We start from the raw sequence: 16677 nt of genomic DNA, 5'->3' as shown, positions 1-16677 counted from the left end.
GACTGTCATTTGCATCGACAAATTAGGAAAACCAGAGAAAGATATCATTTGCATAATAATTTGGAACGCAGTGTATATATACTAAAATATTATATATAATATTATATTTGTAGTGGTGGTGGCAGTACTAGTAGCAGCAGAGGGTACTTTGTCGGTCGCATTAAAGTAACTAGACATAGTAAATTTCTGCGACTGTGTGACCCTAATAGCCGATTTGTGGCTGTCAGACTGCATTATGTGATTTAACGGCGTTTACACCCATCGTAGCTAGCTTAAATTTCTTTTTGCAAACACTGCAAAATCCTTCACCTGGTTGACCACGAACGGGCTGCAACCATGTCTTAAAATCATCGTCTTCCAATCACTTCTCCTGGAATTTGCACTTCCCCATGGTGCATCTTCTTTGCTAGGTCTCATCCCACCACTATCCAAACATCCGGCGTTACCGCAAATCCGCACCGGCCTGAAGCAGTTACCAAACTGGTTCCGTGTTTTTAGCGCATAAATCACTTGTAAAGTTCATTCAAAATAAATTGTTATTATTTTTTCTTCAAAACTTCCTATAATTTGAATGCCTTCAGAATTTAAATTTAATGCTTTTTAATGCCATTTAAGGCCTTAATTTGATCAAAATCCATTTAATGACTATTAATGCTTTTCAATACCCTGCGGAAACCCTGAAAAAGGTACATTTAATAGCACGCAAAATAATGAGAACCACTAAGAAACTGCTATAACATCAGTATCACTCAGTGTATATCCTCTAATATTTCAACTGCTTCAAAATACCCTGACATTATGATGGGGTCTGGAATATCACAGACGGTTGAATGAAACAAGATTCAGCAGAAGCACAACAATACATCAAAACATAACAATGAAGGGGCAGACAGAGGAATATACCACACACAAAAACAATGGAAAAGGGAAGCAGGATTGCTTCCTCTTCTACATTCTCCTTATCTTTAGACAATCCTGACTCTCAAAACATCAAAAAGTCTTAGCCTGCCATGAACGTGCCTCCAACGTGCAAGATGAGAGCATGGATAAAAAAATCCATTTGAGATGATGAGAGAAAGTCTGTCGAGATACTTACGCCATGATCTTAACACCTCATAACACATGTCACTTTTATAATCTGATCTCTAGAGATCTATTTGTCAGCTGTTTACTCTGACTGCATGTTTATATCATATTTATTTGTTATACATATTGCCTTTTTTTAAAATAATGCACGCATACTGTATGACATAGCCTAGAAGATATATATTAACCGTTTAGAAACAAAATTCTCTGTTAGATTAATCTGTTGATTTCTTCAGGGTATTCTCTAAACTGCTCATATTATAATAATAAAACTATGATGAGCATTTACATTAGCTGATCCGTAATATGATCCGAACCGTGAGTTTTGTGACCACTAATTAGTATGTTTAATAAACTGTATATTGCTTTGTAGGTTTTTAGTATGGAGAAATTTCACTAGAGATGGTATTAAAATATAGTATTAAAATAAAGATACTTTACTATAAACACTTGCTGTTTATTATTTTTCCATAACTTCCCGAAAGTCTGAAGAATGGTCATGACATCCCCCCCCAAAATACTATGGTTTCAGTTACATGCAGTATTGAGGAATAGTTTCACCCATGTAGTTTAGAGCATTGCCTTCCACCAGTGGCGGACTGGCCTTCTGGAGCGCCGGGAGTTTTCCCGGAGGGCCGCTGCTCAATGTGGGCCGGCCCACTGTAAGGATATAAAGAAATAATCATATTTTCTTTTGCTCACATGTTAAAGTTGTGATTTCAGTGCCATAGCCACAGCGGTAACAGCGCTCGTCAATGTCAACAGGTTGGCCAATCAAATTACAGAGGAAAAGCAGAACTTAAAGGGGTCACATGGTGCGAATACGTTGCCCATGCATGCATTAGACGCGTAAAATTGCAAAAATTAAAGTGTCAGAACAAAATCTATCTCAAATCGAATGCTCACTCAGACCTGCTTGAAACGCCTTGTGTAACCACATCCCCACAAATCTACGTCAGTTCGTGGTATGATTTGACTAAGACCGCCCAAATGTATATGGAAGTAAGGTGGGCGTACTTGTCAGTACAATTGCTTTGGAACCTGATGGTTAGAAGCGTTACATTTCTGTCACACGCTTGCAGTATTCGACCAATCACTACGCACTGGTTTAAGGCAGAGTAGATCATTTGGAAAATACTAACGTTTGCCTGCTAGCAGTGCAATGATACGATCCCTCCCTCTCGCGAATCACCATCCAAAGCCACGCCTCCTTCAAAACACAGGAGCGCGCGCATAGACCAGAAGCTGTTGGATCGGTTCCAGTGAAGTCATGTCACATTCACCAGAAAACATTACAGTACAAAGTGAATTACATTACTACAATAACGAACATCTCCAGGTACCTGCTCTCTGTCCGCCATTGTCCCCACTGCCTGCACATCGCACATGAGTGCGCTGATGACGTATAATGTCTGTGTGAACAGGGTGAGCAGTGGGATGCAAAACACGCTGACTGAAAATGTACACATGACTTATCATTGCACTCGGACCGAGGGCAGTAATTTGTCCAACGTTTTTTGACCCTACGCCTTTCACAGAAGACATATAATTATAAAAATACCATTGTTTCGTTTTACTTATTGATTGCTATCCGGATGTTAAGAGATTCCAACCAGCATGACAAAAAAACGTTTCTGGACAGGATTGCCTACTCAGCCTTTAACTGGCCAATCATAGCACACCTCGCTTTTCAGTGCGATGAGCTTTGTAAAAAATCCACACGTTTCAGAGAGGTGGGGCAAAGAGGAGATACAAACATGCACGGTATGTGGAAAATACAGAGTTTTTGAACCTTAAATCGTGTATACACATTACATTACATCTAAAACAAATAGGGGTGTAACGATACTTCGTATTAAAAGAACAAAAGAAGGAAAGCACCAGGCCCAGGTGGTGTGTCACCAGCCTGCCTAAAAATATGTGCTGACCAGCTGGCCCCCATCTTCACACAGATCTTCAACAGATCACTGGAGCTGTGCGAAGTCCCCTCATGCTTCAAACGGCCCAGCTGAGGAAGTTCAACCTGCCACAGGAGTTGCTGAAACAGTTCTACTCTGAAGTGAAACTGACCTATTAGTCAGATATGGTGACCCATACCCGAAATATGACCTCTGCATTTAACCCATCCAGAGAGTAGTGAACACACGCACAGCAAGTGGTGAACACACGTACACCCGGAGCAGTGGGCAGCTATCACTGCAGCTCCCGGGGAGCAAGTAGGGGTAAGGTGGCACCTCAAGGGCACCTCAGTCGTTACCCGCCGCCCTGTCAAAATGACCCCAAACATCAACGATTAGGTTTAAATGTGTACAGACATTCTGAAAACTCTGTAACATAAGATGAACATGTCTATGAACAATTTATTGAAATTAGAAAAAGTCAGAAAGAATCAAGTTTTAAATATGTATTTAGCATATTTAAAAAAAATGTAAAAGTAGCTTTGGGGTCAATTTGACCCCAAACATAACAGGAGGGTTAAAAGATCGAATGACATGCTAAAAAACAAGCATGTGATTTGCATGATTGAAGAAATGTAATACAGTTTATGTAATATGTCTTTTTGAAAGATTTCTCTCATTCATTACTGTCTCAAGCAAAGACAGCGCAGCTTCAAAGAGACACGAGCCAATAGCACTTGAGTGTGAGCTCTGTCAGAGCGCTTCATTGGTTGAATGTACTGAATGAACACGCCCTTCACTGAACGAACGAGTCAATTGAGTCAAAATGAGACTGAATGAACTACTACATGTCGTTCATGGTCTAATATTCTCTGTGTTACAACAATGCATATCCAGTAGTTACTCAACTTTTCTGAAAAATAAAGGTAATGAGCTGGTTTAATTTAATTCCAAGGTAAAGTAAATTGTGTCGAAACAGTTAAATCTCGTATGGAACATTTAATTACACTAATTAAATGAGTTAATCCAGATAGATTTTAGTAGACTAATATAATGTAGATTTCGTCTACTAAAAATAGACTAAAACTATGATAAATTGGGATGACTAAAACTAAATTGCACTTTAGTCAAAAGACTGACTAAAACTAAATCAAAATTTGCTGTCAAAATTTACACTGATCTTAATTCTAATTTCAGTTAAGCCTTAAATTGTTAAAATTCTTAATTAAGTTGTATGTGCAACAAAATAAGTTACTGAAAATGTTAATATTTTGAAAATAAATGTTATTTGAATTTCAGTTTCATTTTTGAATTTTGTTCAAAATATCGAGATGTGTGTCGTATCTTGAACCCAGCATCGAGATATCTACCGAATCGTGAGCGGAGTGCATCGTTACACCCCTAAAAACAAACGATAATATTTGTTTTAGCCGTGTCATATGACCCCTTTAAATCAATCAAACTGAAGACAGACAGACGTTTCAGCCAATTAAATTGAAGAAGACTGGAAGTTCGGCAGGCGGGCGCTAACAGAAAACTGAGTGACTACTACTAGAAAAAGTGCAAACTGAGTTTGATGACAGTGAAGTAGTGAGATATGGGAAGTCAAACAACAAAGCCAACTGTTTAACAATAAAAATGACAAACGGTAAGATTTTAGAGCTTAAACTACTTAACTTTTGTGAATTCTGCTCTTTTAAATGAAAACTTAGGTGGTTTGTCACATAATGTAAGATGTTTAACGTGCATTCGACTTAACATACCTAAAAACATAACCGACAGCATACCGTTTATATAGCTGCGGTTCTTAATCCTGGTCTGCGCGACCCCCCGCTCTGCATATTTTGTAATATTTCATATTTTAAATCAGGTGTGTTAATCAGAGAGAGAGAAGCAAAATATGCAGAACCGGGGGTTTGACTCAGGTGTGTTACATGTCACGGTTAGTAAAGTGTCATTTACAAACAGTCCAAGTACATTACCCTACATTACACTGACATGTTTAGGCAGGTTTTTATGTAATTCTGATGTCTGTTTGTTGCTTAGACTGCACTGGCCTTTACTGTTTGTTGTTTTATTGGCTTTGCAATGTGTCTTTAAAAGGTCCTCAGAAACATTTGTTTCGAAATTGTGGTGTTATATAATGATTTGTGCATCAATAAGCTGGTGTATTATGTTGACAGCCTGGTGTTGTGGGCTGCTCCTGGTGAATAAGTCCCAGTCCGCCACGGCCTTCCACGATTGCCTTTTCAACTACAATTTCCTTAAGTGAGTTAGTCATATTCTTTAACTCAACTATTACGTGGCGATGATCAAACAACACCAATAATCTCATCAGCCACACAGACACAAACCTGTGCACACAAAAACGTGCCTTGACACATCCAGTGTGAAACTTCTATGCACACCTTTCTACGTCATAGGGAGTTACTTAATACACGCAAGTGGCTCACGCTCCAATTTTACCACACCTGGGCAATGGTAAACATTAATGTCCACGCTTAATGAGTTCCTTCCTCCATTCTTTTGCAAAGCCAGAAAAATTCCCTCATTTCAGAATGACGTGCTTGGTACTGCTGTATAATGAGTGTAATAAATTTACGTCAGGAGACGTCACAACACTATGTAACAATAGACAAAACTTTCACTTGTGATAGAACAATAGGAGAAATTGTACAGTTATATGTGCGATTCCAAAATCATGCAATAGTTGCAGAGCTTTATTTACACTCTTTGAGTTTTCATGTGGATAATATTTAATGAAAATAAAGTGTTACAAAAGTGGTTCTTAATGTTTTGAACTAAGACATTGTATGAACAGATCCACTCTTAAACCTGAACTGTCCATATCATGTAACGCAGGTGTCTAATGGAATTATTATTACAAATATAAAAAATTGTTTTTAAACGGCTCTAAAACGCTCATACTCTTTAGGTTGGCCAATCAGATACGTCATAGGTTCAGCCAATTTTGCTATGCAAGGACGCTCAAACAAACAGAACAAAGCAACAAGCCACAGTGTTGACAACTTCTGAAGAAATGAACACACAAGAATGGCATTCTTACAGAGAACAATTCATTTTAACTGGGATACAAGAAAGCTTAATCTGAAAAATCACATACTTCTGCTTTAATAAACAAAAAAGCATTATCTTCAATAAGTCGAGTGGAATAACCAGCTTTAATTTCTGTTAAAATGACTGTCAATGAACATGGGGCACTTCACTAAACCAAGCTTAGTGAACTGAAACCATTCATGGATCATCACAAAGGTAGAAAGGTTAATCGTGTATTTTTAATTTTTTGCCTCAAGCATCTTCAAAAACAAATGTTGAACAAACTGTGATTCCATTCACACAAAATGGTAAGAATCACATTTCCCCACTGTTACGTAATGGTGCAATTTAAGACATGACCGCATTCTTTCACACGAAACAAAGCAGGTGTAAATAATCTCTTTCTGGACAGCCTGATAAATGATTCCCTGTGCAAGTATCATGGCACACATTCATGTTCATACTTGCATCACTAAAGCTGTTCCCCTTCATGTATTTAGAGAATATAAGTTCACAAACACACTAGAGGTGGGGATTTTCAATTCTAGTCTGATATCTGAGCTAAATGACTGAAATGTGAATCTCTTATCCTGGCAAGAGCTGGGGTGAAGCAGAAAGTGGCACTGATGTACACAACATAAGCTTCCTGGAAAGTGACCTTAATCAAACATGCAATCGAAGTGAGGAAAAGGCAAGTAAAACGTGGTGCTAGTGAAAAATTACCGTAAGGGGAAACAAACTCATTATGATAAGACTACATACTGTAGATTACGTTTTTTGAGAAGGGATGCACACGTTTTTTTCTGCCAACAACAGTCATTCTTTAATCGATCATTAACTGTTAACTAATGAGATATTAGAATGTTGAATTAAAATAAAAATGAGAACGGACAAATGTATTTTTGTAAAAAGGTATAGTTTTACATAATCTTTGCTAAATGCAGCGTAAAGAACTACAGAACATGAGGATTCACAGTGAACAGAGAAAAACTGACAGAATAACATAAATAGGCCTAAACGCTTGACAATTGACACAAAACACGCACTGAATTTTGCACTTTGCTAAACCGTTATAATAGCATAGACCAGGGGAAAAACGGACCATGAGAAATAAGCCCCTTTAACATTTCTACAGTTCAAAGAGGTGACTTGGAACACTAAAATACTTATACATTTAAAATTCAGGCCATCACAAAACAGGCCAGTGTGCAACTAAGTGGAGACTTATTCAAATAATGATGCAGTACTGCCCACGAGTAATGGCAAAGTCAAAAGCACACAAATGAGTGGAAATGTCATATGGGGTTAGAATTTCCATCCATTTAACAACAAGAATCAACTCCATATAAACGTCACAAACATTACAGCTATTACAAACCGAAGATTTTGAGAAGCTTGAGACTCACCTGGGGGGCATGTTTGAGGGTGAACGTGGTGGCTTAAGCGGCTTTTCTTTCTCTTCCTTCTTCTCCCGTGGCTCTTTAGGTGGTCGCTCCCTGGGCCGTCCCTCCTTTTCATCCCGTTTCAGACGATCTCGCTCCCATTCCTCCTTCCTGCGCTGTCTCTCCTTCTCGCGTTCCCTCTCTCTTTCTCTCTCGCGCTCTCTCTGTCTGCGCTCCCGCTCCCGGTGGTCTCTCTCGCGTTCCCGTTCCCTTTCTCGGTGGCGCTCGCGAGGGTCTCGCTCACGCTCTCGGTCCTGATGCAAACAAACAATAACTTAAAACCAACAACCAGACTCTTTATGCAACACGAAACGTCAGTCTAATTACTAGCTTGAGTAGAAATTGACCTATTTTCAACTAAAACGGAGTCCCCCTTGCAAGTTATCTGTTGTATAAGAGTTTAAATCAGTTATCGGGAAGTCATCTGAAACACAAAATCATTCTGCATGTGCGAAACCATAAGGATTTATAAATGAACAACATCAGTAATATGCTGAAAGCACTTTGAGTAATGAGTAAAATGTTCTATCAGTATGTACTCACAGGGTAGTAAGGAAGCGGGGTCTCTGTGTACTGCACCCTGAAGTTCTCATACTGGCCTCCTCGCCAGAAAGCATCCATCTCAATATCATAGTACGGGTCAACATACGGATCCCTATAACAGAAACAGGCGTTACAAATGCCCAGATGGGAAGAATTATAAGCTTTTTAAAGGGATACTTCGCCCAAAAATTCTGTCATCATTTACTCACCTTCGAGTTGATCCAAATTTGTATAATTTTCTTTGTTCTGACGAACACAGAGAAAGATATTTGGAAGAATGCTTATAACCAGACAGATCCCCCATTGACTACCACAGCAGGAAAAATTATTTTATCATTTTTTTTGTTCTGTTGAACCCAAAAGAAGACATTTTGAAGAATGTAGGACAGCAAACAGTTCTGGGGCACTTTTGACTACAATTGTATTTTTTTCTACTATGGGAGTCAATGGGGGGCAAAATCTGTCTGGTTAGAAGCATTCTTCCAAATATCTTTCTCTGTGCTCATCAAAACAGTGAAATTTATACAGATTTGGAACAACTCGAAGGTGAGTAAATGATGACAGAATTTTCATTTTTGGGTGTAGTATCCATTTAATTTAGTGTGGATGACAACATGAATCCATTGCTTTTAAAACTTACCCATAACCTGGATCTCTGATCTCTATATCACTGCAACGTACAAAAGGAAAAAGCATAAGATTTAGTAACCTAGATTAGTGGTTTACCATTATATTTATTAATATAGTAAAGTTTGGTCTTTGGAAAGCATTTATTTTAGGTGCTATGACTGGTCTGGACTGGAATATGAATAATTTTTTAGCACAAATTTTTTTTGTAACTTAAATAAAACTACATGCATAATAATTACACGCATATGCAAAACCGCAGAACATCCCAACTTCCCAAAACCGATTTCAAGTCAACAACCAACTTTCTTCTTTAGAGCTTAATGAACCAGCAGCAACTATTCACAAACCAAAGCTATAAACTGGAAGATGCCCAGAAGTTACTGAAAAGCTTCTGTTCTGTACCTAGGATCTCTGATTTCCCTTGTGATGCGATAGCCGCGTTCCCTGAAGAAATCATTTTCTTTGTCAAAGTCTCGATCATCTTCACCGATGGTTACGGTAAAACGTTTCTCCTCAAAATCTGGTTCCTGTTCTTTACGAATAGTGGCTTTCTTCAACACCTTAAGACATGCAAAAATCAAAAAAGGCCAAGAGTTAGTCAAAACTGAACCCCCCAGCTGGAGCAGGGCTTTCCATTATTCAATAAGACAGGTGCTTTTCCATCTCAGCAATCGTCCCCATCAGATATCAGTATTGTTTTTAGCATAGCCTGAGTTTCAGATAAATATAACATGTAATCTTAGTAACAAAGAGTGAAGATATTACTGTGATCACAGAAACATTGCAGAAAAAACTCATTTGAATGAACAAGACCCCCCCAAAAAATCCAAACAGTCTTTTCATTATGCTAATATACAATCTCTCTTCTGCACAATAATACATGTACCTCTTTGGCATGTCTAAGGCCTCTTTCCCAGGCACTCTCCACAGGAGGATCTAAAGGAGGAGGCGGCGGAGGTAACTCCTCTACTGCAGGCCCCCCCTGAAAAAAAGGATTTAAAACAAACATCCAATTCACATTAAAACGTGGCAATGGTTAAACTTCTTAGCTGATAATTATATACACTAAGGAAGAAATGAAAGAGTGAAAATAAACCACATATACCCAGGGGTTTCCAGGCATAAGGGGGTGAGGTCCTCCTCCCACAGGAGGGGCTCCATTAGGAGAGAAGGGGTCTGGTTTGGTGATGAGGGAGTAGTTGCCTTTATCATTGACTCCCGGATGGATGAACCTACAGATCATGCCCCAAGTGCAATTTCCTAACAGAGACAGAGTTCAATCATTTTGATATAAAAATATGTTATTGAAAAAAGGATTCTTTCATGGTTGAACAAAACCTTTCAAATCATCCCTAAAAAAGTTAAGTTGCTTCTATAAAATCTGTAAAATCCAAGCCATCAATACAACAGTTCACAGACTTGACATAGACACGGTACAGAACAATTCAAAGTTAAGGCAGGTTAACACGGTCACAATTATGAAATTTGGTTGACAATTAATTGTTTAATAAATAATTGCGATTCAAACATTTTGTATGCAGGCTTCATTGAACAATTGTCACAAATTATTGTGATTATTTAATTGATTCCTTTAAAAAGACACTTAACATATATGAATAAGTTTATTTATCTTTTAGAAATTTGAAAATTCTATGAATAACCTAAACAATCACTATAAATTGACCATAAGCATATGTCCTGAGCACCCAAACTAAAATGAGATGAGAGAATATTGTTGTTTGCCTCCAGATTTCTGTACTTCAATGTTTGAAATTACTTCAGTCAAACTGATCAACAGAAAAAATACAAAGCTGACACAACACGAATGATGGAGAAATGGTGGATGCAGGGGTGCTGCAGATGTTAGATGTAGAAAAAAATGCAGTCCGTTCAAATAATTCTGATCAAATCATTTAATCATTTTGACTATCCTACTTGTTAGTAAGTTACAGTGTTACCAAGAAAATCTAGCAATGTTATATTATGGTGTCAATATGTTGAATAAAAGCGTGGGTGACATTAAAATCAAAACAGACTGGTGTTTTGTCACATTTGCTCTGCAGTTCAGTTTTCTCATGGGAAAGAAATACTGCATTCAATAGCTCCCTCTACTGTTATATTCTGGAAATACACTAATCTACAAACTAAAGGCAGGTGTCAGTGTCAGGTCAAGTCAACATTATTTATATAGCACTTGTTACAATTTTCATTGTTACAAAGCAGCTGTACATGAGACATATTGACTATAAGCAAAACATTTAAAGTTATACATGTAAAAACAAGAAAAAGGTGAAAACACAGAAGACAGACATACCCACATACAAAACACTCCACACCAGTGTTGGGCAAGTTACTCTGGAAATGTAATTAAATTACTGATTACTCCTTTTAAAAGTAATCAACTGGTAATTACTGGTCTGATTACTTTATTTCAAAAGTAATTAGTTACACTACTCGTTACATTACTACCCCCCACCCCTCAAAAACACAAAATAACCTCTTTAGCCTTTTCAAGACTAAACTTTATTGGGAAGTGCATACTCTACCTCGTCTTTAATTATTTTAATACATTCTTTCTGCTTATTCCATACTAAAGCCTGTCATGAATAATAATAATAATTAAACTCTGTGACATTTTAACTTAAAACATTTTTTCATATGTTAACTAGTATTTCTAAACCTGCATACTCCATAATGTAAAAAGTCTCTCCTTAGTTTCTTATAACTTGTATATCTTAACTAGTGCTTTTGCATATTTCTATGATGATTTCTTCATCATTTAACAAATATAACAGCGTTAGAGCAGCAAAAACTAGTCTGACAAAACATAACATGTTGCTAATAGCAGCCTGGCACTCGACAGTAGAAGTTGATTCATTGCTCTCCGTGCCCGGTGACGTTACTTTCTCCAGAAGTTTAACCATGCTGTACTGCCCTTTCAGGTTGTTTTTCGCGGGAGAGAGGGTTTTTCCTTACCTCCACATGACCGACAACGCACAACAATGTTCTTGCCTTTGACATAAACTCAATATATTATATATATTATAACCTCATATAATGATTGTATTTCCAGCTACAGAACGCATACGTTTCTCTCTCCATGCTGAGTTTGTTTTCGCTGGTAGTACCAAAGATTGTCTTGTGATAGGGAGATGTATGCGTTCCGCGCGGCGATACCATTGGCCGTTACGAGGCCAATGGCAGGCTTTACATGGAGTGGCTTTGGTAGTACTTTCCGCGCAGGCGCATTTCAGTCTGATGACGTGATGACGAAAAATGTTTTTATACTGTACAAACTGTATATTCTATCCCCTAACCCTACCCCTAAACCTAAAGATCATAGAACACTTTTTGCATTTTTAGATTTGTAAAAAATATTGTTCTGTACAATTTATTAGCTTTTTTGCCCCTGGGGACCTCAATTTTGGTCCCCACGGTGACACGAGTCCCCATGTGTTGGTGTGTATTCAGGTTTAGGTCCCCACCGGGATATACAAACATGAACGCACACACACACACACACACACACACACGCACACACACACAGCCACACACTCACACACAAGACACACACACAGCACGCACACACACCCACACACACCACACACCACACACAGACACGCAGCACACAGAGACCTCCACACAGCACGCACACACACGCGCACACACCAGCACACAGCACACACACACACACACGCAGACGACCACACACACACGCACGCACACACACACACGCGCACACACACAGACACACACACACACACACACACACAGAGACACCACCACACAAGACATCACACACACAGAGACACACGCGCACACACACAGACACACACCACACACACAGAGACACTCACACGTAGGGCTGTGCGATTTGGGGAAAATATCTAATTGCGATATTTTTGACAGACATTGCGATTGCGATTTGATTTGCGATTTTAACTTTTCTAATTCAAGCTTCAATTCAATATTGTTGTGTGGAGCACAGTATGGGTATAGTTACCCTGAAAGAAAACAACAAAAAAAAACATTTAATTGTTTCCATTAAAACCATTACAAAATTAATTTTTGTAGTGTGCTTTGGGCATTATTCAAATAGGGCTTACTGTTGTTCAATTGGTTCCCAACTTCCAGATTACATCACACCAATAGAATCCAAATACCAGTGTACACTATTATAGTTTCCATTAAAACAAATACAACTCCCATTGTAACCCTTAAATCCATAACATTTTCTATTGTGTTAGTGAATTATTAAAATAGTTCATAGTTTACATAGGCTGATTTATTATTTTTAAGTATGTGGGATTTTTTAAAACAAGTAAAAAATGTGCTGAATGTTTAATTTCATCCAAGTGAAATTAGCAAAACAGTTAGATAGAATTTACATTTGTTTGAAACGCGGAGCTAGGCGTGAGTTTACACAGGGTGCGCGCGTGCGTCAAGCCTCGTCCATATTGCCAGATGCCCGAGCCGGACTCAAGTACTATAAACGTCATTACGAAACAGGCTGTGTATGCGCGTCAAGTTTAAACGGCTCGTCCGCGCAATGCGGGGCAGAGAAGCGCGAGTATGACAGGCTGTGTGTGCGCGTCAAGTTTAAACGGCTCGTCCGCGAGACGCACAACGCGGGAAGAGTCGCGCGAGTATGACACAGGCTGTGTGCGCGGTCTTCTGAATTGGACGGTTCTTTAGTATTTATTTGCCTAATATGATCGATCTGACTCTGCAGATGCCATAATAACACACACTGTCTCTCTCCTGCCTTCTGTATGTTTGTTTTTTTAATGACGGACGTTTATGCAGTTGGCTGGGGCAGTGCTGATTAGGCATAACGGAGTTGCGCTCACTCAGTTGGTTAGCAAGAATGCCACTCAAAGCAGGCTTGGAACAGACGCGTTTCCTATTTTTCACATCGCAGCCTCTTGCGATTAGCAAATCGCAACGTCTCACATCGCGATTCGATTTCGATTAATCGTTCAGCCCTAACGCGCACACACACAGACACACAGCGAAAAGCACGCATTTAAGATAAAGGAGAGAAACACAGGTCAAATATTAAACAGACTATAAATTCCTATATGCAATATTAATTAAGTAAAACTTTAAAATTCTAATTCTAAAGCAGGCCCCCCAGCCAGGCAAATAGTGCCAAACAGTATGCAAACGGTGGCGAGGAACCCAAAACTCCAATGGATACCAGACCTGCACAACTTTCCTAGATAAAAGGCTTTTTAAAAGACTGGTAGTCTGGCTATATAACAAAAAGCTACTAAACAGATAGAGCTAAGCTCAGATATCAGGTAAACCACAACCAATACATTCACAGAATTACTTATTTGGCACATTCAGAAAAGTCTGAAATCACATGAATGAAAAAGTACCTTTCATGAAAAACCTGCAGATGGGTCTTGGTCTGATCTTCCTGTCTGTGGGATCCTTCACCTCTCCCTCTTCCAGATCATCATCCTGAAATAAACAGTAGGATGGAATAACATAAATTTTGTTACTGGTCTTTCTGTTTCATTCTAAGCCAAAGATCAGAGATTATATAGTCGACCTACAAATGGTTTAAATAATAGTTGTCCCGTGTGCAATAGACTTGAAAAATATCATAAAATGTTGACATTACACAGTCTACAAACGTACAGTACATTTGTTAAATGTAATAATTGTTTTATCTAAAAGTCTAATGGTTGTGTAACGGTTTTAGTTTCTAGTTTTCTTTCTTAAATAGCATGATTGGCTCCAAAAGTACACACAAATTGAAAGTGAGTTTGCAGTCCGAACATGCATAGAATATAAAAAAGGGTATATTTTAGCATTTACTTACTTCAATCTCTCCCTCATCAATCTCTCCATCATCTTCATCTTTCTTTTTATCACGAAACGAGTCTCTCCTGCCTCCTTCCTGACCCTTGGAGTCCACAGACTTTTTTCGTGGAGAGTCCGTATTGTCTGGTGGCAGAATGGGTTTCCTTTCCTTTTTCTTCCTTCTCTTTTCCTCCTCTTCATCCTCTTCATCATCATCTCCAACCTCACCAGCAGGAACCTTTTCTGCATCCTCTTCCTCAGGAGCAGCAGTGCTGGGCTCCTCAGGAACCTCCTCATCGTAATCCAGCTCATGTTCATCTAGATCTCTGGACACAGAAGACTCATCTTTCAAATCACTCACTACCATCACCGCCCTCCTCCTCCTCCGTTCCTCTTCCTCATCCTCGTCCTCCTCAAGCGCAGAACGGCTACGGTTAGATTTGGTGGTTTCTTCAATGCCATCATCATCCTCATACTCTCCTCTCGTGTCTTCCTTCTCCTCCTCTACTGGGGTGAAAGGCCGCTCGTGGTCTGGCTCTGGTGACTCAGGATCGGGTGATCTTGGCGTTTCTAGAATTTCCTCCTCAGGAGACCGGCTGGCATCCTGCCTGCTTCCTCGACCGTGTTGGTGGATGTTTTCTATCACGTCAGCATCAATCTTGTAGTCCTCCTGGTCTGAAATTTCTTCTGGATCTTCTTCATCAGCTGCAACCCTTTCTCCATCAAAGTCGGAGTCTCCTCCATCCTCTTGTCCTTCATTTTCATCATCGTTCAAAAGCTCACTATCCGACACTACCTTGCCTTCTTCTGTTGGGGACTCGGGTGATTCCAGCAGCTCACTGTCAGAGAGACCCTTCTCCTCCTCCTCCTCCTCAGGGGATTGTGGGGATTGGGTCGGGCTCTCAGGCGTATCCATTAGCAAGAACTCTGCAGCAAAAATTCAATGGCAGCCAATAAGTTAATCTAACACACAAAAATTAAACAGACAAGTTCAGACAGTTAAAAAAAACGAAATACAACGAAAATAATTGTAATATATTTTCTAGAAAGCATATTTAGACAGACAAAAAAACTACAAAAGACACTTAATTGCTGGTATTATAAAAAATATATACATTTATTTGTGCAACAAATATAGCACAGGTACCTTTACCATTTGCCACCATAGTTTCTCTAAAAAAAATAACACAATAATGATATTCTTCGTAAAAATACTAGCATCAAACAGTATAAAAACGTAAGATTATTCGAGTCATTTTTTATGACAGTGGCAGCTAAAATCACTTTACCACAATTTAGGTTGTAGCATCAATAAATTAATTCTAATATTTGTAATATCTATTGCATTTTTGGTAGAAACTGTGGTTACCATGGTATATTAATGTACCTATTAAACGAACATTGCGTGCATCCATAATAACATCTCCACGTTAGCCTGCTAACGTGATAATAGCATAGTCGGATTTAAAACTTGACCAATTTTACCATATTTCACAAACTCCAGTCACTGAATCATACGGAACATGTTTACCTTCTCAGATTTAAGGCAATGGATTCATGTGAGGGCGACACATGTCTTATTAGCCGCTTTATCTTTAACGGGACAGCTCGTTGATGGCGATGCGGCTAACAGGCCTGAATCCTGCGCGCTCGCTAGACGACGACGTAATTTCGGACATTTCCCACACGATCGCGCGTCGTAAACATCGAAACGTAACTTTAAACAGCCCACGCGAGAACGTAAGACTCTAAAATAACCGGTTAAAGCGTCGCACTGTTGCTTCGATGCACGCTGTCTAACGCATCATGCAACAATAAGCTCTCCCTCCTACAAAACACGGAGATCGCGAATTAAACACATTCGGTCACCTTTCAAAGCACAGCGTCTTTAAAGACAGGGTCTCGGTGTAGGGAGTCACCCGGTCTCTCGCTTCAAGGTGACTGCGTTCAAACAATGAACGATTTGTCGGGGTTTTTAATTTTCTTTACCGGAGAAATTCATAAACCCTGCACGGCACAGCGAGGGCGGCCATTACCCGGACGTCATCAAAGCGCGACATCTGCTGCAGAGTGACAGGATTGGAAAACTCTCACATTTTAATAGTTTTATATGTGCTCTATTTGATTTTATTCTTTTCTGTCAGTACAAGGCTTGTGCTTTTCACAAATAAAATGACGTAGAATAGATCATTATAATTGTTTCTGGG

General features: G+C 39.1%; 1 protein-coding gene across 4 annotated transcripts in view; it reads right to left on the bottom strand.

The window, feature by feature from the left end:
* zc3h18 (zinc finger CCCH-type containing 18) overlaps positions 1-16520 on the bottom strand; it is a 28878-nt gene extending 12358 nt beyond the window's left edge. For 3 of the 4 annotated variants that reach the window (XM_057347816.1, XM_057347813.1, XM_057347815.1), the window contains exons 1-9: positions 16002-16520; positions 14490-15397; positions 14041-14125; positions 9762-9916; positions 9543-9638; positions 9059-9216; positions 8667-8696; positions 8027-8138; positions 7448-7737 (exon numbers count right to left, since the gene is read on the bottom strand). In XM_057347816.1, coding sequence (XP_057203799.1) covers positions 7448-7737; positions 8027-8138; positions 8667-8696; positions 9059-9216; positions 9543-9638; positions 9762-9916; positions 14041-14125; positions 14490-15386 — 1823 coding nt within the window. In that variant the 5' untranslated portion in view covers positions 15387-15397; positions 16002-16520. The remainder of the gene's footprint in view (positions 1-7447; positions 7738-8026; positions 8139-8666; positions 8697-9058; positions 9217-9542; positions 9639-9761; positions 9917-14040; positions 14126-14489; positions 15398-16001) is intronic. The other variant, XM_057347814.1, reaches the window with a different exon arrangement.
* Positions 16521-16677: the final 157 nt, after the last annotated feature.

The sequence above is a fragment of the Triplophysa rosa genome, linkage group LG12 (assembly GCF_024868665.1).
Source record: "Triplophysa rosa linkage group LG12, Trosa_1v2, whole genome shotgun sequence".
Taxonomy (NCBI): domain Eukaryota; kingdom Metazoa; phylum Chordata; class Actinopteri; order Cypriniformes; family Nemacheilidae; genus Triplophysa; species Triplophysa rosa.
This window is presented reverse-complemented; position numbering and strand designations above follow the sequence as displayed.